The sequence below is a fragment of the Thalassophryne amazonica genome, chromosome 16, assembly GCF_902500255.1.
Source record: "Thalassophryne amazonica chromosome 16, fThaAma1.1, whole genome shotgun sequence".
Taxonomy (NCBI): domain Eukaryota; kingdom Metazoa; phylum Chordata; class Actinopteri; order Batrachoidiformes; family Batrachoididae; genus Thalassophryne; species Thalassophryne amazonica.
The window spans coordinates 19459054-19482431 of record NC_047118.1 but is presented as its reverse complement, the minus strand read 5'-3'; the positions used below and the strand labels follow the sequence as shown (position 1 = coordinate 19482431).

The following is a 23378-nucleotide window of genomic DNA, read 5'->3' as shown; positions in this document are numbered from 1 at the left end:
TCATTTTTGATCAGGATATGTCATTCAAAGCGCATATTAAACAAATATGTAGGACTGCTTTTTTGCATTTACGCAATATCTCTAAAATCAGAAAGGTCTTGTCTCAGAGTGATGCTGAAAAACTAATTCATGCATTTATTTCCTCTAGGCTGGACTATTGTAATTCATTATTATCAGGTTGTCCTAAAAGTTCCCTAAAAAGCCTTCAGTTAATTCAAAATGCTGCAGCTAGACTACTGACGGGGACTAGAAGGAGAGAGCATATCTCACCCATATTGGCCTCTCTTCATTGGCTTCCTGTTAATTCTAGAATAGAATTTAAAATTCTTCTTCTTACTTATAAGGTTTTGAATAATCAGGTCCCATCTTATCTTAGGGACCTCGTAGTACCATATCACCCCAATAGAGCGCTTCGCTCTCAGACTGCAGGCTTACTTGTAGTTCCTAGGGTTTGTAAGAGTAGAATGGGAGGCAGAGCCTTCAGCTTTCAGGCTCCTCTCCTGTGGAACCAGCTCCCAATTCAGATCAGGGAGACAGACACCCTCTCTACTTTTAAGATTAGGCTTAAAACTTTCCTTTTTGCTAAAGCTTATAGTTAGGGCTGGATCAGGTGACCCTGAACCATCCCTTAGTTATGCTGCTATAGACGTAGACTGCTTGGGGGGTTCCCATGATGCACTGTTTCTTTCTCTTTTTGCTCTGTATGCACCACTCTGCATTTAATCATTAGTGATCGATCTCTGCTCCCCTCCACAGCATGTCTTTTTCCTGGTTCTCTCCCTCAGCCCCAACCAGTCCCAGCAGAAGACTGCCCCTCCCTGAGCCTGGTTCTGCTGGAGGTTTCTTCTTGTTAAAAGGGAGTTTTTCCTTCCCACTGTAGCCAAGTGCTTGCTCACAGGGGGTCGTTTTGACCGTTGGGGTTTTACATAATTATTGTATGGCCTTGCCTTACAATATAAAGCGCCTTGGGGCAACTGTTTGTTGTGATTTGGCGCTATATAAAAAAATTGATTGATTGATTGATTGAATTTTTATTCCTAACTTTGACATATTTCCCACACGGCTGGAAGTATGGGCAGCATGGGCAGTAAAACTTTCACAGTGTCTGAGTGTTTACATCTTCTTATGGTTCTTCCCACACAACACCAGCAACAGCCATGACTCCTGTCTGCTTCAGAGGTCCACACTCCCTGCAGTGTTTGCTAGTTTTATAATCACTCACAGTTACAATGACTTCCGCTTCACCAAAAGACATTTCCTCTCAGATTCCCAGTGGGAAAACAGAAAGCTCATGAAGTAAATTCCTTTTGCAGTGAAAAGAACATCAGAGAGGTCTTGCTCTTTAAGTTTCCTACCATACCATCTGCCTTATGTGCCTATTATTAGCAGAGAGGAAACTCACCTGGGACAGTTGCAGTACTGATATCTACATGATTAGTCTGGGAACACCTTGATGCCTGTAGTAATGAGCTGAGGATCTGGCTGTGGTATAATTTTGGTGTAACATATATGTCAGTATGTGTTATGATAAAGTAATTCTACCTGGCAGGCAGGCGCACTCGTAGGAATGGTCACTGGTCTGTCGACAGGTGCCCCCATTAAGACACTGAGAGGGGGCACAGGGTAGAGTGGACACTTCACATGTGCGCCCGCTGTATCCAGGTTGGCACTGACAGCGGAAGGATCCATGGGTGTTGATGCAAAGACCACCATTAAGGCAAGTGCCAGACTTGCGGCACTCATCAATGTCATTACGGCAGTTTTTTCCCTGATAACCAGGTGGACATGAGCAATTGTAGTGATTATTCCAATTGGCACAGCGGGCACCGTTGGCACAGGGACTTGTGGCACAAGCATCAATGAGGGAGCAGTCTTGCCCTGGAGATTAAATAGTGAATTGTATTCCATTATAAGGAAAGATTTTAATTACATTTCTCAAACCAGATCTAACAAGTGAAGACAAAGTCTGACAAATGTACCTCTGAACCCTCTCTGGCACACACAGGTATGCTGTGGGATGCCACTGACCACCTGGCTCTTGCATGCTGCTCCGTTCAGACATGGAGATCGATGACAGGGATCCAGATGTTGACACAGAGTACCAATGTAACCTGGACGACATCTATAACAGATGAAAAGCAAACAAACACATAAATACATTAAGATGTTGTTGAACATAAGCATACGTATTTGAGACTAAGATGTAATGCTACACATCCAGTGTAGCCAAATTTCCATCACAGTCCTTAACATTTTAGGGTTTGGCATTCAAAGCCCCATGACACCTTGGCAAGAGTTTCTGCCTGACTCATACCCTGGCTGGAGGAAGGCTTCTGGGTCTTGAAAGGGGTTGGGTAAGTCTGGAACAACACAAGTTGCCTCGAGTAATAATCATGTAATCGGGTGTTCATGGATTTAGGCACGCACACACGCACACACACACACACACACACACACACACACACACACACACACACACACACACACACACACACACACACACACACACACACACACACACACACACACACACACACACACACCTCAGATACAAGCTACTGCATGGAAAAAGAGAGCAGCCACTTCACAGTGTCTTTCAGTTTTCAAACAGCACAGTCTGTTTTGTCATTTCCAGCAGCTGGACAGCCTCAGTTTCTCCATGTCTGCTGACATTCTTCCACTGCTCCACACATTTTTTTCCCTGCACTCTGGGTCTTGTTTCTGGTCTTGTATATTAAGAACACACCCTGAAACACCAGCCTGGAAACTACGTAAGTGCCAATAAATATTAATGTGGGAAAACTGGGAACTGTACACAGAGAACATTTTAAATGAATAGAAGAAGTAGCTGACGTAGCTGAATCAAGGCTGGCTGATCAACGACTCTTCTCTGGGACTAAACTGTGAGAACACAATATTATCTTGATGAAACTAGACTTGACTTGAACTAAGCTCAGAGTTTGCACAGAATATGGTCAACAATTTGACATTAAGTTTAACCCAAAAAAGACTGAGGTAATGGTTGTTAGGACAAAGGAGGCTAGAACACACTGTCAGACAATGTATTAACTGTTGTGGACAAGGTCAAATATCTTGGTCATATTTTTAAAAATGCCCTATGTGATGATGATGATATACAGAGACAGTATTGTAAAGTGTATGCACAAGCAAACATGTTGGCACGTACATTCCACGTGTTCAGATTTTGTTAAAGTTGCTTTGTTTAAAGCCTACTGTACATCACAGTATACTGCCCACTTGTGGTGCATTTATAGTAAGGCCTAGATGCAGAAGTTACAAATGGCATATAATGATGCACTACGGATCCTGTTGAAGGTCCCTCGCTGGACGAGTGGCAGCCAGTTGTTTGTGCAAAATAATGTTCCTACTCTAAATGCTGTGATCAGAAATCGTGTGTACAAGTTTTTATTGTGACTGTAGGACTCCAAAAATAAAATAATTGTTGTTTTAATAATGCCACAAAAGAGCAGCATCAGTTACAGCTCCTGTTACTGGAGACACTGGAGAATGTGTTTGTATGGATGACTAGAGTGTTTATAGAGTACGTACTCTCTATATTGTCTGTTGTTTTTTAAAAAATATATTTCATTTTATTTTATAATTTTTAATTTTTATATGGCACAATAGTGTCTGAAATAAAGTTTGACTGACTGACTGATTAAACCTGGACAAATATCACCTAGACACATAAACATACAAAACAGTCCCTTATAGATCTGACAGTGTTTGGTAAAGGTGATTAAGATGACAATGTGACATCCACAATTCGAGCTTCTGCCTGCAGACAAGTTTACTCTTTGATGTCGATGACAGGACAGTGATGACCGGGTTCTTATCTTTCACTGGAAAGGAACCCTGGGCTTGATTAACAATAGATTTTCCTATGTACTCTTTTATAGAAGCAGTATACTGGTGCATGTTTGTTTTCTTTCTTTTTTTTTTCCCCTTTCTTGATCTTGCTGCTGGTTAGAAGGTTGAAGCTGCTTTACATACAGTCGAAGCATAATACAATGCTACGGATCTAGACTCAACAGTCTGCTTTCTTTCTGACTGTTCCGCTCTGGATCTGAAACAACAGCAATATTTACTTGGACCTTAATAATCACTTTTTAAACAGAATGAGAATGTGAATGGAAAGTCTCATATAAACTCTCTCAATAGGCTCTGATCAGAAAAATACATGGATCAACAACAGTGGTGCAATTCTTTTGCAAAAAAAAGCTTCTTTCTTCTGTCTTTTTGTGACTATGCAAATCTATGTGCAGAGCTGCCCAATGTGCGGCCCACAGGCCACATCGCCAGATTTTCCTGTGTTTTAGGCCAGTGTTTTCAATTGACAAGCTCCGTGTTAATAATAAATTAGTGTTAAGCAAATTACATAAAAGTGATTTTATTATGTTGAAACTTCATTTGAAAATTCGAATATAAGTTTTGGATAAAATACAACACATTGAGTTGAAATTGTATGTAATACAGATTTTTGGCCCATGGCCCTACAATCACATTAATTCATAGACAAAGGTGAGAATTTGGACACCTCTGTATTTAAGGCCAAAATATAAATAAAAACAACAGATCTAGAAGATCCCTTATGACAGAGGTTGATGCATCCACACCTATTTCAAGTAGTAAAAAAAAATCCATGTAAGTTCTATGATATATGCGTGATGATAACAGTATATCACAAACTGAGAAGCATGCTGTATAAAAAAAACACAACAAATATATATATATATATATATAAATTCAATTAATAAAAATTATGATTAAGCTGTGCATACTATGTAGTAAAGGTAAATGGGTTGTATTCATTGTACATCGCATTTGAACATCAAAATTGATTGACTGAATGGGGACTCCATCAAATGACAAGTAGAATTCAAATTTTTTACACCATGGAGTCCCAGGAACTCCAAATTTCCAAACCTTAAATCAAAGCCTGTAATATAAACAGAGGTGGGTAATCCCAGCTTCAATGAGTAAAAGTCCTACCACATATTTGTTCCATCCACCCAGTTAACCAGCTGATTCTAATTAGTTCAACTCTTGAAGGAGGTACATGATTTCACTAATCAGTGAAATACCTGTTTTAGGTTCACAGGTAGAAAGAATACATGGCAGGACGTTTACTCACTGAAGCCGGGATTACCCAACTCTGAATATAAAACAACTCCAATGTGGTAGAGAAGCTTGAATCTTCGACTGGACTGGGTTGCTTGATGTGAGGACGTTTCGCTTCAAATCACAGAAGCTTCCTCAGCAGGAGACGGAGACAAGAAGAAGAGGAGTGTCTCTCCCTTATTTAGCAGGAGTAGGGGAGAACTACAGAGGATCTTCAGACAGCACAAAATCCCAGTTTACTTTAAACCGGTTAACACCTTGAGACAGAAATTAGTTCACCCTAAGGACAGGATCCCTAGTTACAAACAGAGCAATGTAGTGTATTATATCAGATGTCAGGAAAACTGTAATGAACACTACATAGGTGAGCCTAAGCAACCTTTAAACAAGAGGCTATACCAGCACCACAGAGAGGTCGCCAGTGGACCTCAGTCTGCAGTTCATCTCCACCTGAAAGACACTAACCACACGTTTGAGGACAAGGAAGTTACAATCTTAGCCAGAGAGAAGAAATGTTTTGAGAGAGGTGTCAAGGAAGCATTCTTTGTAAAACAGTTGAAACCCAGCCTTAACCGGGGGGCGGGTCTCAGACACGCTTTGTCCCCTGTTTACAATGGGGTACTCAGGTCAAAGCAGTTTCAGTCTTTTGTTCATGGTAATGAGTCATTCACGTCATCAGGAGAGTCGTCAAGGGAGCCATCAGGGAAGGCTTCCGTCCCATCATTAGGAGAGTGCTAACTAGAGCACAATAGGTGCTAATTAGAGCTATTGTTTAGTCACTAGCCTATAGCAGTCAGCCTCTCGGTAGGAGGGGTCTGGTTAGGTTAAAAACTCCAGCTTTTGTTGGCTTCTGGTTTATTCTTCTCTACAAGAGTCAACACAGAAGTCAGACTACCTGAGCAAGAATTTTAGCTGAGGAAGCTTCTGTGATTTGAAGCGAAACGTCCTCACGTCAAGCAACCCAGTCCAGTCGAAGATTCAAGCTTCTCTACTATGGAAACCACCTGGACAACTGAGAGCCTACACAGAAACTCCAATGTGCTTGTTGAAAGCACCAGTCAACCCCCTATAGCTCATCCTCTTCCCCACTCTCACAACACCAAGGCATTTTGACAACATGGTTTGTATGTAATATGAACAAATGTTACAATGTTGAGTGCAGTTTCCACTAGTCCTGAAACATTTATCATTATTAGTGTATGACAGTAAACAGGACCCAAGGGTCAATGGGGAGCTGGAGCCAATCTCAGCAGTCATAAGGCATGAAGCGGGGTTCACTCTGCACAGGACACCAGTCTATTGCAGAGCCACATATGGACAGACAAATACATTCACACTTACTATCATAGAATTGGGAAAAAGCCAAAGCACCTGGAGGGAACCCATCCAAAAACAAGGAGAGAATGCAAACTCCACACAGAAAGGACAGAGTGGGAAGCAATCCCATAACCTTCCTGCTGTGAGGCAACAGTGTTAACCACTAAATCACTGTGCCACCCATCTTTACTGTTTCAGAATGATATATTATACTAGCACATTTCCCGTGGAGATCCAGAGGTTCTAGTGGGTAGTGTTTATAAAATAGGTACACAGTAAAATCACCAGTGTTAATTTAACAATGTCAGTGATAGTTTTACACTGGTGATTTTACTGTATAGCTGACATTTTTCAAAGTTGGTAATATATTATGCAAAGTTTCTATAATGAGTTGGAATGGTGTGAGTCCAGAATGTTTTTATAACCTTAGAACTCAACAGTTTTTAGAAGAACTCAACCCTTTTATCTCCTGTTAATTACTTAATTTTTCTGTCTTTTTTTCTGTCTTAATATATTTATAAATGGTTTAAGGTTTTGTTATCATATCCACTATTATTATTATCATCATTATTATATATATATAAAACCTTTATTTAACCAGATAAAAAAGCCCATTGAGATCTAAACCTCTTTCACATGGGCGACCTGGCCAAAAAGGACAGCAGCACACGTCATAATAAAGAAGTTAACAACATAAAGAGAATGCTAAAAACAAATAAAATACAGGAAATTTAAATAAATCGTAACCAACCCAGTAAGAGCCTTGTAAACCAGAGACATCCAATGTGTATATCGCCTTACATTTACTGGAGGCATGCCAGCATTAGCATACAACTCACAGTAATGGGTGAGACGGCTACAACCAGTGATGAATCTCAGAGCACAATGATACAGTGGGGTCAAGGACTGTAGATGATTGAAGCACAGATATACACAACGTCACCGTAATCCTGTACAGGCAAGAAGGTAGCAGTTATCAGGAGCTTCCGAGCTTTTGAGGAAAAACATGTCTTATTTCTATAAAAGAAGCCTAGGTTCACCCTTAATTTGTAGATAAAGTGTTTAAGATGAACATTAAAAGAAAGCTCTGTGTCAATAATGAATCCAAAATGCTTGTAACTGCTGACAAGCTCGAGCGTTTTACCTCGAGCAGTTTTAATAAATGGCATATTCTCCAAGGAAGTAGATGATTTTGAAAAACATTATTTTTCAAAAAATTCAAATGCCTGTGTAACAGAGTTTGAACAACAATAGATTACAGTGTCATCTGCGTAAAGATGATAGAATGCGTTTGATAGGTTTGCACACATATCACTAATATAAATTGTGAACAAAACAGGTCCTAAAACTAAAACTAAATCTTGAGAACACCTTTTGTGACCTTAAGGAAGGTGGAACAAACACCAGCCATCTGAATGCAATGCCAAATAATCGGCAAACCAAGAGACAGCATGTGTGGAGACACTATGTTTGTAAAGAGTTTCTAATAAGAGGCTGTGATCAAATGCCTTCAAAAGATCAAGAAACAGTGCAACTCAAAACTTTATTAAATTATTTCTACTAGCAGTATTATTATTAGTATTACTTCTGTTTTGTCATTTGATTTTTAAATGGAACAATGGAAATAAGTGTTTTCCTTTCTTGTGTCATCCATGTATTTTTAACGTATTTGCAATTATATTATGTATTTACATTGATCTTACCAAATAAAATCACACATGCATGCGCACACACTTTTAATATATAGATGATTTACCGCTCCCTGCTGGAGTGACATGTGAATCCAGAATGTAATTATCAACATCCATTGTTCAGTGTTGTTAACTCATATCCGTAGTTTCTCCAAAAATATTAGCCCTATCAATGTTCTGTTTTGGCGGTATTCATCCTTGAACCAAAATACATAAGCATACCAAATAGCAAATGTCAGCTCTCGCCAGCTTTTCCGTGATCAAAGTTATACACACGCATGCACACACACACTCAGAGATTTTTGCCTTTTCTGCATTCTGAGGCAAGCAAGTGCTTTTATTTTTTCACACCCACAAACAGGGACAGTGGCAGAAGACATTAAACACACTACACTTCTCACTCATGGCAACGGCAACATGACACTTAACTAACCTGACTAAACCAATTGAACTACAAAAATGCAATGAATCAATACCACTAACAACACTGTTAAACTAACATGAACCAGTATAACAACGTTTAAAAGCCTTAACCCCGAACTCCCATGGTGCTTTGCAGCACAACGTCCATTGATCACTGTTGTTAGCTAATATCGTTAAGTTCTCCAAAAATATCAGTCCTATCAATTTTCCGTTTTCACAGCGTTCACCCTTGACTCAAAATACATAAGCATACCAAATGGCAAATGTCAGCTCTCCACAGTTTTTCCGTGATCAAAGCCATACACACATACACAAGCATACGCTCACACAGAGGCCACTTGACTATTGTAATATAGATTACTGGATTAGACTCTGTCGTAGATTGGCAGTCTATCCAGGGTGTACCCTGCCTCATGCCCAGTGACCACTGAGAGGATAGAGTCCAGCCCCTGGTATTGTATGGTCCTAGTCAAATTCATTGCCCTGCTTATACACACAATGATGCTAAATTGAAAACTACTATCCAATGACATAATAGTAGAGGTGGGTAATCCTGGTTTCTGTGAGTAAAAGTACTGCCACATTAGGGCTACATAAATTGTAAAATATTGACATTGCAAATTTTTTTTTGCCCATAGCAATACCCACTGAACAAAAATATAAATGAAACACTTTTGTTTTTGCTCCCATTTTTCATGAGCTGAGCTCAAAGATCTAAAACATTTTCTATATATACAAAACACCCATTTCTGTCAAATATTGTTCACAAATCTGTCTAAATCTGTGTTAGTGAGCACTTTGCCATGATAATCCATCCCACCTCACAGGGTGGGCGACATGCGCACAGGTGCGAGACACATGCACCACATATGTGTTGCTTTTTGCAACTTCACAGTCGTGGGGGCACATAGACAAATTTCATATCCAGCTCGAAAGTGATCATCTGCTCACTGTTGACTAAGTGCCAAGTGAGCGGTAAATAAATGGTAAATGGACTGCATTTATTTAGTGCTTTTCCATCTGTATCAGACGCTCAAAGCGCTTTACAATAATGACTCACATTAACCCAGATGTCAGGCTGCTGTCATACATGGTACTCAGTACACACCGGGAGCAACTAGGGGACAGCTTGGGACTCCAACGAGGGCAGTCGCATCTCCTCCACTCTCCCTTATCTCTGCTCTCTGCTTTAACCTTCAAGTCCCTACTTCACCAGACTGTGAATTCCTCAAATTATATTGGATACTGGTTCTATTGGACTTCTACTGGATTAACCATGGAATCTTTTCTACAAGAAGGTCAGGATCGGGGGATCCTACCTGCCCAGATGGACTGCATCCTGCAGGCTATGTTCTCGACTCCTGGGGGCCTTAGCGTATTGCATGCTTGGCGCCTTTCTCCGTTGAGGATGTCGAGGATTTATTCATATATGGTCTTATGGTAGCAGGGCTGGTACTTTCTGGTTTATGTGCTGCCCTGATCTATCAGAAAATTGGCAAGACGGCGGCATCAAGAACCACAGCCCCTCGCTTGTCTGTCATGATTAACGAGGTGGGCAAGGCATTGCATTCTCAGACCACGATGACTTTTTGAATCCAAGATGTCAATTGAATGACATCTTGGAGCAGATGCGTGCCTTGCAGATGAAGTTGAAGATTTCGGAGGCCGGGAAATATTCTTAATTCATAATTGGGAATATTCTTAATTCATAATTGGGATTTGGTTGTTCAAGTGGAACTGTAAAAAGTGTTTTTCACTGCTCAAACCACAACACGGCAGGCTTATCAAGCCTGAAGGACAAATTGCCTGACTGTTTTCCTCCAGAGGAATGTCTTCAGGCCTTGGTGATTATTTGGCTCCTTCTTATTTCAACCCACAAAGACAATAAACTGTTTTTCATAGGACTGAAGCATGCTCTACTCCCTCTCCCCACCCCTCTCCTACTCCCATCACACACACCCCATTTTGGCTTCTGCTCATGCCACCCCCTTCCCCTTCCCCCCAAGCTAGCGGCGGTGCGACTCCAGTTGCAGTGGCTACCACACACTCACATCACCTCAATGTGGATAATGGACTGTTTCAAGTTTAGTGCACATAAACAATGTCAAATGTATATGTGTTGTCTTAATTCTGATGTGTGCCATTATTATACGGTAAGCAAGTAATAATTGTGGATTAATTGCTGTTTGTCTGTGGTAATGTGAGTGTGAACATAATCTCAATGTTGTTGCACTTGTAATGACAATGACAATAAATCTCATCCATCCATCCATCCATTACTAGGGCAAGTAATCCCTTACTAGGGCCCAACTAATGATTTTCCAGTCAGGCTGGGATTTGAAATGAGGATCCTCTGGTTTCAAGCCCAATGCTTAACCACTAGACTATCACCTTCCCTTATGAAAACACTAAACAAAATAAACTCTAAAAATGCCAATAATAAGAAGTGCGTGACAACAATGCCCCAAAATACCAAATTAATTAGCTAATCTAGAAAAAAGGAACAATTTATACTCTGGAAAATACAGTATGTTAGCACAGCTACATCAGTACCTGGGGCTCAGAAGGTTGAATAGGTTGTTCACAACATACTGAATTATTATTTTTTTAGATTACACTGTGCTCATTTAAGTTGTTTTAACCAAGAAATTAACCACATTTGTTCCACTTACAAGTTTCGAGTTAAGTAACATTCTATTAACTTGTTTTGGAAAACAAACTAATTTATTTATTATAGTTCTGCACACTTATTTTGGGTTTACAGTGGTGGGTTGAGCGGTGTTAGATGTTCGTGTGTATTACCTGGAATTTGGCTGACACCTGCTGCGAGAGGGATCGAATGGGGTCTTACAGTGTGCCCTGTGAGACCCCATTTGATCCCTGTGAGACCTCATTTGATCCCTCTCTACGTCTTTCAGCCGCTGGTGTTCGCAAATAGTTGTAGCAACAGGTGTACGAGGCGTTGGAGGCAGCTACGAGTTTACACATATTGCATACGATTCCTGCTTCATGTGCAATTCGACCACATTCGTACTATGTGTGAAGGGGCCCTTAGTTTTTGGGTGTTGTCTGGCATGCTTATATTCATTAATTTTCTGTACGCACTTATTCACACTCTCACTCACACCGACAGTCAATTTTAAAGTTTAGAATTCACTTAATCTATATGCCCTTGGAAGTGGGAGAAAGCCGAAGCACTCTGTGACACAACAGTTAACCACTCAGCCAATGTGCCGCTCTGATATGCTCATATGACATATATTTTAAATTCTGTGAAATGCGTCATCTTTACCAATATTAAAGTTTTGGAGACTATGGCAGGATTACATAAACAATGAACAAATCAATTTATTGGAAAATATGCTATTTTTGCCCTTGGGAAATGATTTTAATTTGAAGCCAAAACTGCCAGGAAATGCCACAAATGGGCTGTTGGGAGAGCCAAAGACCTCAAGCAGCTGGAGTGTGGGGCAGCTCCCTGACCTCCAGCTGCTTAAGAATATTTTATTTATTTTATGAGCATACAAAGTGTGTGTTATTTTTCACTCTTTTACTCCTTATATTTTTTAAGAAAAATAATACAGTAAAACTAACATATAGATTCAGGTGGACCAACAAATTTAGTCCGTTATTTGTATAAAAAGGACAAAATCTGTTAAATGTATAAAACAGACAAAATCCACTGCTGTGGAGTGATTTATGCTTCTGCAACTACATGGCCATACAATTCCGTGGCCAATGTTCTCCATCGTGCCTTAATGCAATTTGTCGCAGGAACAGCAGCTTTTTCTGGATTAATTTATCCTTCAAGAAGCTCCACTTCTTTATCAATTTATTTTCAATTCAATTTATTTTCATTTATATAGCTCCAAATCACAACAGATTTGCCTGAAGGCGCTTCACACAAGTAAGGTCGAACCTTACTAACCCCCAGAGCAGCAGTGGTAAGGAAAAACTCCCTCTGAGGAAGAAACTTCAAGTAGACCAGACTCAAAGGGGTGACCCTCTGCTTGGGCCATGCTAGACATAAATTACAAAACATAATTTACAGAACAATTCACAAAACGAATATACAGGAAATGCTGGTGGTGCACAGGACAGGAGGGTCTCCAGCACAGAGAGAAAAAACAGAATCAGACATCAGAAAGACAGCAAATGTAGTATAATTTGTCAGCATTAAACAACAAGAAAAACAGCCGACCACTAGCCCTAAGCTTCACTAAAAGACCCAGAATTTAGGTAAAGTTGAGGCTGCGGCACGCTCCGTTTCCTAATAAAATGAATTAAAAGAATAAAAAGCGTAGAACTATACTATGCCAGTATGCTAGCCATATGGAAGACAAAATAAGTGCGTCTTAAATCTGGACTTGAAAGTCTCCAAAGAATCTGACTGTTTTATTGACACAGGGAGATCATTCCACAGAACAGGGGCACAATAAGAGAAAGCTCTAAGACCTGCAGACTTCTTATTCACCCTAGAGACACAAAGTAGTACTGCACCCTGAGAATGCAAAGCCCGGGCTGGCACGTAAGGTTTAATTAGGTCAGCTAGGTAGGGAGGTGCCAGTCCGTGAACAATTTTACAGACTATTAGCAGAACCTTAAAATCTGATCTCAGTGGGACAGGAAGCCAGTGAAGGGATGCCAAAATGGGTGTAAAGAGGTCAAACTTTCTGCTTCGTGTCAAAAGTCTGGCTGCAGCATTCTGAACCAATTGGAGAGCCCTAATGCTGGACTGCGGTAAACCAGAAAACATAACATTGCAGAAGTCCAATCCAAGAAGAGATAAACACATGGATCAGGGTGTCAGCATCAGCCTAAGACAGGATAGGACGAATCTTCGCTATATTTCGCAGGTGGAAGGAAGCAGTCCTCGTAATATTTCTAATGTGGAGGTCAAAGGACAATGTAGGATCAAAAATTACCCCAAGGTTCCTCACTTTGTCAGTGTGATGTATGACACACAAGCCTAGGCTAAGCGTTAACTGGTCAAATTGATGTCGATGTCTCACTTGACCAAGAACCCTCATTTCAGACTTAACAGAGTTTAAAAGTAGGACGTTTCTAGACTTCCAACTTCTCACTGATGCAAGGCAATCTTCTAAGGATGTTATGTGGCTGAGATTACCAGCAGTTAATGGCATGTATAACTGAGTATCATCAGCATAGCAGTGAAAGGTAATCCCAAAGCGCTGCAATATGTGGCCAAGGGGTGCTATATAAAGGGAGAAAAGCAGGGGGCTAAGATGGACCCCTGTGGAATCCCAAATTTCATGTCACTAAGGTTAGAGCTAGTGTTACTGTACTGTACAAGTATGAAGTCAACCATGCAAGGGCACTCCCAGTAATCCAAAAATGACTGTCCAACCTATCAAGTAGAATATGATGATCCACGGTATCAAATGCAACACTGAGATCTAACAGCATAAGAATCACAGTGGTGTCCGAATCCATTGCAAGCAGAAGATCATTCACCACTTTAGTGAGAGCTGTCTCTGTAGAATGATATTTTCTGCAGTGGCTCAAAGAGATTATTCTCAGTAAGATAGTCCATGCCGAATTTTGCTATTATCACCGGCCTTGAATTACGCCCTGCCTTGTTTAGGTGCAGGGCCTGAGCACGATTTGAAAAAAATAAATGGGCGAGCTTTTGATCAAGGAAATATAGTACCCACTTTCCTCGAATCTGCAAGTGTCAGTGCTGAACTTCATTTCATACCTCAGTTAAGCTGGGCTTACACTGTGCGAGTTTTGGCCCTTTTTCAGCCGATTTTTCACTTGTGCGAGAATTTTTTGGATCGCGCCAAGTTTCAGCTTAATCGCATGTCCTGCATCGTGTAGTATACATGGAGAAACGAGCTGCGTTTAACCTCTCACGACCACCTCCTGATCGGCAATCGTATGGTCGGATGAAAATCAAACCTGTTTGATATTCTGGTCGCCCATCTTTGAGGGTATCCCACTGCTGAAGCGCTACATGCGTTCAACCTCTCGCACTGTGCATGCGCAAAACACTGATGTGGAATTGGGACGATCATAAACAGTGATCATCTCTTTGGGAGAGCAGCTTCTGCTTCATTCCCCCCCTTTCTTCAACTCATGTAGTCTTGTAATTTTTTTTTTACTTTGATGTCTCCCATCGAGAGTTTTTGTAAAAATAAGAAATGTAAATAAAGTTTGAAAAAAAAAAAGCTTCTGTTTACGTTTTGCTGCTGGAAACACGAGTCCGACGTGTGGTTTTTGAACGTACAATGTGAGCAGTCAGATCGCATCAGAGCATCGGGCCGTATAGTGTGAGAACATAAGTTGTGCACTCTGAACTTTTACACCGTGCAGTTTTGTCGTACAGTTTGAGCTGGAGCCGACTACAATGATTGAAAATATCGTACAGTGTCTGCCCAGCTTTACTGGGCATGTCCAGACTGATCTGTCTGGTACATGCAAGGGGTTGTTAATGAAAATGCATTGCGATCATACAGGACATTGTGTCTGATGTGAGCGAAAATCTGTTATACAAAATCCTTTATATACAGTGTTTATTACATGTAAAACGCATCAGGATTGTTTTGTCCGGTGAGAGCGAATATCCGTTTTATACAATGATGGTTTAGGTGAGTTTTACTGTAGTCCTGTCAAAATAGTTACACAGAAAAATGTATACACACACACACACACACACACACACACACACACACACACACACACACACACACACACACACACACACACACACACACACACACACACACACACACACACACACAATATCATGTCCTCCGTAATATGCACACAGTTAAATTCAATTTCAGCTTTATTTGTCTCATACACATATACGCACTCATACACATATACGCATACACATTATAATGCACAGTACTTATGTACCTATCTGACTGTAAGTTATAAAAGTATATCATAAATCAACCATAATCCAACATATGCAATAGTGCATCCATGACAAAGCTACAAGGGTAAAGTCAAGAGTAGTGTTGCAGTATTCTAGCTCAGTCTTGGTCTCAACACCAAATTTTCACCTACTCAGTCTCGTCCTGGAACTGAAAGCAAAACTATTCTGTCAGGGGTCAGGCTATGTCCCAATTCAGCAGCTGGATACTCCTAAGGCTGTAATCATTGGCAGATTACGTCATAACTAGCATCAGAGCTAGGTGGTCGCATTTCATAAGATGCTTGTGAAGTGTCCAACGTTGGCAGTCTTCTTTCTGCTGCAAGTGAAGGATACATCAGATTAATCGTTCATGGCCCAAACAATTCCTCTGCTACTGTGTGACTTTTTTACCCCAAGACAAAATGGGTGGTAAATTTTAAAAAGTTAAAATGACACTTTTAGGCTCCATACAGTATGTACAATTGTAAATAAGAACATTTAGTAGCAAAACATTAATATAAAGTTAAAAAATGATGACTAAATTGTGGGATATGCCCACTACGGTAGCTTGGTGTGTGCAACTGTTAAGGTTCCCAGGCTACACTCTAAAACATGCAGCTGCATTTAGTTATGTCCACTTGCTACTTCTCTTTAACATAAAGAGCTCTTACAAGTTTTGGATGTTGAACTCAACTTTACAAGTTGAGTTGTACACTTGCTCTTTATGTTAGAGCAAGTGGACATAACTAAACACAGCTGCAATGTTTTAGAGTGTACAGGAGGTAGGGGTGGGGAATGCAACAGCAAACCGCTCTGTGGGCTGGACCATCTCATTTCCAGTGTCCGATGTGTCTGAATGGCTTAAGGCTGAATGAAAGGTGTTGTGGAGCACAGCCCTTAGAAGGGTGCAGACCCTAAATTGGGACACAGCCTCAGTCTTGGACTAGAATAAGTATGACCAGAACACCGTTATTGTACAAGTTTAAAGTAAGGTTTCTGTTTTGCAAAGAAATAGTAATTTTAAGTGGCATTTGTAATATAATTCTGTATTGTAGTGCTCAACAAAGGTTTCCCAAGGTAATTCCTTACCCGTGTCGCTATATTAGCTTGCGCCCTTACCCTTTACACACTGTAATTTCTTTAGAGCCCTTGAATTGTTTAATAACATTATGCACTGTAGAGGGAGAAATATGTGAATTCCTTCCAATCTTTCTTTAAGGAAGGTTGTTTTTAAACATTTCAACATTTTTTTTTATAGCATTTATGGACAAACTGGAGATCCTCTGCCCATCTTTGCCCATCCAAGACCAATGGATACTACTTTTGTGCCAAATCATAATTATAATCACCTGTTGAAAGCACATGTTTGAAATAACATCATTATTTATTTATTTACCCAATTTAGAACACTGGAGTGTTCCTGTCCCAGCTTTTTTTTTAATATGTTGCATCCCTGAAATGCAGGAAAAGAGGTTTGTTCTCATTTTCAATCGCTTATCCGAGATCAGGTCACAGGGTGGATGTGCATTAACAAATGAAATTAAGTTGACCACACAAAAGAAGAAACATGATGGGTTCATACTGTGTGCAATGAAACAGAAGTCAAAGTAAATGTAAATCACTGTTTATTTTTTTTTTATCTGACAATAACCTTTTACTTTGGCAACACTTAAAGCAAACAGTAAACGGACTACATTTTGATAGCGCTTTTCAAACCAATCTGCACACACAAAGGACTTTACAATGATGGCACACATTCACCTATTCACATAGTGATGTGAGTGTGTCGCCATGCAAGTCTCTCAACTTTACAAGGGCCTTCCTCAAGGATCCTTAGTGACTGTTGTGTCCGACAGGGAATCAAACCAATAGTACTGTATTGTATCTCAGGCTCAACAAATCATGTGCCAATCTGTTTTGTTTGACATGCCCGTTGTTCATTAGAGTGAGTAGTAGTGTAGCAGCAGCTTGTGTTATGAGAAGAGCTGTTAATGTCAAATAGATAGTGGTGAATCTTCACAAATTAAAAGCCTCTTATGTGTTAATAGGCTTTTAATTTCCCTGATTAAATGTTGTTGCTGTTGGTAACAATGTATACAGTCTAGGTTTCATTCAGTGCATATATTATATATCGGTGCTCGTAAACCATTTGTGATGAAATACAGTGGGTAAAATAAGTATAGAACATATCACCATTTTTCTCAGTAAATATATTTCTAAAGGCGCTATTGATATCAAATTTTCATCAGATGTTTATAACAACCAAAGTAATCCATATATACAGTGAAAAAGAAAATCATCAAAAGAGTTGTCCAAGAGCCAAAGACCACTTGTGGAGCCATTCAGACAGACCTGGAATTTTACATTTTTTCAAAGAAAACACCTAATGCACTCAACTGCTATGGCCTGTATGCACGCTCACTACGCAAGATTACACTGCTGAAGAAAAAGCACGTTGAAGCTCCTTTAAAGTTTGACAAGCCTGTGAAATACCGGGGTATATAGTCTGGTCAGATGAGACCAAAATTAAACTCTTAGGATGCCATAATAGGATGCCAAATGGCACGGCACAGCAACCCAAAAATACCATACCAACAGTGAAATTTGGAGAAGGGAACATCATGGTGTGTGGCTGTTTTTGAGAATAAAGCAATGGCAAAGTTCATATAATTGAAGGATGGCTGAATGGAAAAATGTACTCAGACATTCTTGATAAAAATCTGCTGCCATCTACCAGGATGGTGAACATGAAATGAGGGTGGACATTTCAGCAAGACAACGATCCCAAACACACAGTCAAGGAAACTTTCAAGTGGATTCAGAGAATGAAAATAAAGCTGCTGGAATGAAACAGCCAATCGCCAATCTAACCGAAATCTATGGAAAAATTATCAGAAGAGATCTCCAGAACCTTCAAGATTTGAAGACTGTTTGAGTGGAAGAATGGGCCAAAATCACACCTGGGTAATGCATGTGACTAGTTTCTCCACACAAGATGTGGCTTGAAGCTTCATGCTCAACAAAGGCTTTTGTACGAAGTATTAATAAATTTCAGTAAGTATGTTCAATACTTTTTCTTTGTGTCATTCCTTTTTATTACACAGACATTCTGTAGTTATTTGTTATGGTTTCTTTGCATGTGTGGATTATTTGGGTTGTTACAGACATCTGGTGAAATTTTCATGTCAATAGCATCTACTGAGAAAAATGGTGACATGTTCAATACTTATTTTACCGAACTAATAATTGGTCAACCTCTGTAATGAAGATCAAACAGGTCTGTATGTTATGCATGCAACTGGCAAATAGGATGTATAAAATTATCTCCCTTGAAAATGTAGGACCAGAAATATTTTTCTTCATTCACATATTCATATGCAACCACTGTGTGAAGTTTCAATGAAATCCACCAGGACAGATGAGGGACAGATGGAAAGGATGATTCCTGTGGATTCCTATGTATTTGGTAGTCCAAATGAAAAGCTAAAGTGGCATCACAGACACAGAAACTATATAAACATATGTAATACAACATACCACATCCCAAATGCTAAAAAAATTAACTTTTTCTGCTTGCTACAGTGTCAATCATAATGTTGATTTATCTGATGGGCAAAAATGGAATGTGAGAGAGGAACTCTGTTAGTGCAGAATGCCAATACACCCAGTTTTCTATCAGGAAAGCAGGAATGACCACGGTGACATTACAGAGAAGCATTAAGCTGTAGTATCACTGTGCTTCTTTTCAGATTCTGTAGAGCGAATCAGACAAGACTCTACAACTCCCACACATTACTTCCCTAGCCCAGGCCAGTATCCATTTACAGCTGGATGGACTGGGACAATGCAGATGAAGTGACATGCTTCACAGTAATTTATTAATTTGCAGAGGGCTCATCAACGGCAATGGCAGGCCAAAACAAAGAGAGTGCCGCCCAATGTGGCCCATGGGCTTCAAATTAGGCAGTTCTGACATACTGTAGGCACATGCTGTGATGCTGTGTGCATTTCTGTATGATTCCACTCTAACACATATTCATATTGATTATTTTGGAGTATCTGGCTGCCTTAAGTAATCAGAATGAACTATATATGCATGTTTTGGACAAATTTGTGCAGAGGTGGTTATAATACTAACTTGAAACTCTGTAAACATGATTTTGATTCAGAACATGCACAGAGAGGAGAGAGTTCACAACCACAACCCGATCTGTTTTCTATGTGTTTGCGAGAGAGAGGGAGGAGTGACTCAATAGGCTGTCCACAGCTATGTGATGAAATATAATTGTAACCATTTTAAATACTCTCCCACCCAAAAAAAAAAAAAAAAAAAAAAGTATTTGAGAAAGAAAGGAAATCCATCATGTAGCGATTAGTGTCCACATTGTGGCTGCCACAAATAAAATGATGGTGTTCGAAACACTGGATATATTTTCAACAAGACCAGATGGAACAGCCAGACACGTGGTGCATTAAACCAGGAAAACTTTCAACCAGAGAACATCATTTGGACATGTATTAGTATCAAACCCTGGCAATTTAATTTTGTATTTCGTTTTGCAGTTCATACAGTTCTTGGCCATTTTTATACTTAGCTAACTTCGAATACAATGCAAAAGACCCACTGCTTTGATTATTACAGTGGAAAAAATTGTAGAGAAATACTTTAATAGAGAAATATTTTTCTCCAAAATACCATGTCCTAGGTGCATAATTGCATAATATTTGTACCTGAGCAAGAGAGAGTGTCAGCAGGATTATACTGGGACCTTTGTACAAAGAACTGCTACAGATATGTTTCCATAATAAAGGCCATTGCTTAGTTTTCCAGACAAATTTTTGCCAAACTAGGGAAAACGCCCCCTGTGTCAGACAAATTGCACTTAGGGGATGCATAAGAAGCAGCACTCCACACAGAAAGAATCAAATTATACGCTCTAGGGTAACATTTGGATATTGCATTTTACCTAATGGTTGTGGTTCACTTTTAATTTTCTTCATATTTCACTATCACCCATTGAAAATAACACTAGCATGTCTAACACCAGCACACAGCTGATAAATTGGCACACAAAACAAGTAAAGCTGTCAAAATATCTCTCAAAAAGTTACAAATTATGTCAGGTCCTTCCTGGCTTTTTGCTATTCAATTTAGTTTATTTAAACAGTACTGATCATGTTACCTCAAAGTAAGGTTCGGGAGTACGGTTCAGATTTTACCCACCCCATGAGCAAGCACACTGGCGACAGCGGTGACGAAAAACTCCCTCAGTGTTTTGAATACAGGAAAAAAATCTCAAGCAGGTTGGACTCAGTGGGGTGACTATCTACTATGGCCAATGTCACTTGAAATAAACAGAAGACAAATCACACACTTGACAAAACATGCAAGAAGGAAAAAAACAAACAAACAGACAAGCCATGTTGCTTTATTCTCCTCTCCTTCCTTGCTCAAAGAATCTTGAACACATAAGTGGCAACTAGTACAGACAGTTGCCCAGTTCTGGATCACTTTTTTGAAAGTCCCGCTATACGGAGCCATAATGCAACTGAATGCCCTTTATTGTGTATTGTTGTATTGGGTATTTGGATGTTATCTAGCTGAAAATGTCAGGATGGGGTAGCCCTTCTACTTAAAGTGTGAAGCCACATTATGTGTGGTGCAAATATTTGCCGGAAATGGATCACTTTGCCCGGTTCTGGATCACTACACTCTGTGTCACTTTGGGGGCATTCCTGGCATCTGGCTGGAGCCCTTCTAATGCAGAATGATACACACTGTGCCTGAGAATGTGTTTTGAACACAAAATGATATAAATTATACTTATTAAATGAGAATTCACTTAGTTTCGAAAGGCACTGTTATACATTTTTACGAGCAAAAAATTAAGTGTGGAGGTGAGATTTCTCCCAAATTAAAAAGTAAAAGCCCCACATTCATGCCCATTTGTGATGTTGAGATGACCCCCAAAGTACACATGGCTCACAAGTATTGACACAAGGCTGCTGCTTCAGTGATCCACAACTGGCAAATTTTCGCATCAGAGATAAATGCGCGCAATTAAACAGCAAGACATAACACACTGATATTTTCTACCCAAGTAAGTAAGTATTTTCCCACTCTAAAATCAAAAACACTGAATGGCTAACTCACCTTTTCTACTTCTTAGAGATCATCACTTCACACTTACACAAATGAGTGAGTCAGAAAACGCAAGCACACCACGGAGACCAGATGTTTTGATTCCTCTGCTGATCACAAAGATGGCTGGATCCAGTCGTGCAAAACATCAGTCTTTCCATTGGTACCAAGCATTAGCTTTTTCTCAGTGATTACGAGAAACGGCGGCGCAAATACTACAGCAGTGATCCGGAACTGGCAATGATCCAGAACTGGTCAAGTGACTGTAGTTTAGTTTCCTTATGTAGAGGTCAGAACATAAAGAAAAGGCTCAGAATGCTGGGATTACTTGTTGCGTCCAAGGATGCTTCAATAACAATCTCAGGGATAAACGTGAACGTCTATGTTTTTCATAAGAATGCAACACTTAGACACAAGTGGATTCACAATACTGAAAAGACTGGAATTAAGAAAAACTTTAGTAAGTTCAAGCCTATGTCAACCCACTGAGTCTCCAGCAGCCAGAAGACTTACATGAGACACACCAAGGGTTTTTCCACTCAAACCACTTCCATCAAAACCACCAATATAGTAGTTTTGTCCACAACTTGTGGCAAAATCACAGCTGCCTTTTGACGCGTAATTTAGCAAATCCCTCACGAAATACTCCCCCCCGCCTTCACCCAGAGCAGCTTTCTCTTGCAGTGTTTTAGTGCAGAAATGACTCTCTCGCTTTTTCTTTCCCATGAGGTTCAGAGTCCCATCCACCAAGAAATGATATGTATGAGCTCAAACATGCGCAGATAAGATTATCTCCAATACAATAGTTTTTTATTCCTGTAGAAAAGGGACAATTACAAAGCACATTTGATATATAGCCTCTAAATATGTGTGATTTACCCACATTTGAGCAAGTTAGTTGGAACTTACCTCTCTATTCAATCTTTTTTCTTGCCTTTTAAACTTGCAATTCTGCACTTTAACAATCTTTTTAGTTCCGCTACTGTTGCTGCCTCAAATGGTGAATTAATAACAGCTCCAGGTATATTTTCCGGGTCCAAAATTTGCTGAAAAGTGCCGCACTCCTCTTTGTTTACATCCATAAATGCTGGCTGTAGGCATACAGACTACAGAGCAGGGGTGAGCAATCATGTGCCATAAAGGGCCGAGACACTGCAGGTTTTCCGTGCAACCAGTCACCTCAGCAGGTGATTTCATTAATGATCAGGTGTTTCAGCAGGTGATTTCATTGACAACCAGGTGTTTATGTTCAGAGGAGAAGCTCATCAGCAACCCACCTGCTGAGGTGAATGGTTGCATGGAAAACCTGCAGTGTCTCGGCCCTCGATGCCCACCCCTGAAAGGGCTACTTCCAGGCATGCGCACTGGCACATGCAGTCCCCATATTAATGGGAACCTGATAACAGAGCAACATTTGTCTGAAGTCAAGCGACTTGAAAAAGATAGGTGTATACCTCCCTTGCAAAACTGGGGGGTTACAGCCAAACTTAAATTTCTTACCATAATTACACAATGTAAACATAACTAAGAATGGTGAACAAGGTATCCACAAACTGATGTGTTGGCAGCTCAAATTCCATTTGTGTAAGGAAATCTCTGATCAATAAAAAGGAGGAAAAGAAGAAAGAGTAAGGCATCACTGTACAGCATATGGATAATCTGTTTTAAGATGGGAAGCCACTATGTAAAAACTTTCTTTTGGAACATTTTCAACTTTTTCCACTTGCTGCAGCAACAAATACAAACTGGATGTATTTATCTTTACCAGTGGGGAAAA

The 23378-nt window shown here is 40.0% G+C and overlaps 1 protein-coding gene across 1 annotated transcript in view; it reads right to left on the bottom strand.

Annotated features, from left to right (window-relative positions):
* notch3 (notch receptor 3) overlaps positions 1-23378 on the bottom strand; it is a 95291-nt gene that overhangs the window by 25861 nt on the left and 46052 nt on the right. The window contains exons 3-4 of the mRNA XM_034191240.1: positions 1980-2122; positions 1543-1878 (exon numbers count right to left, since the gene is read on the bottom strand). Of these exons, the coding sequence (XP_034047131.1) occupies positions 1543-1878; positions 1980-2122 (479 nt within the window). The remainder of the gene's footprint in view (positions 1-1542; positions 1879-1979; positions 2123-23378) is intronic.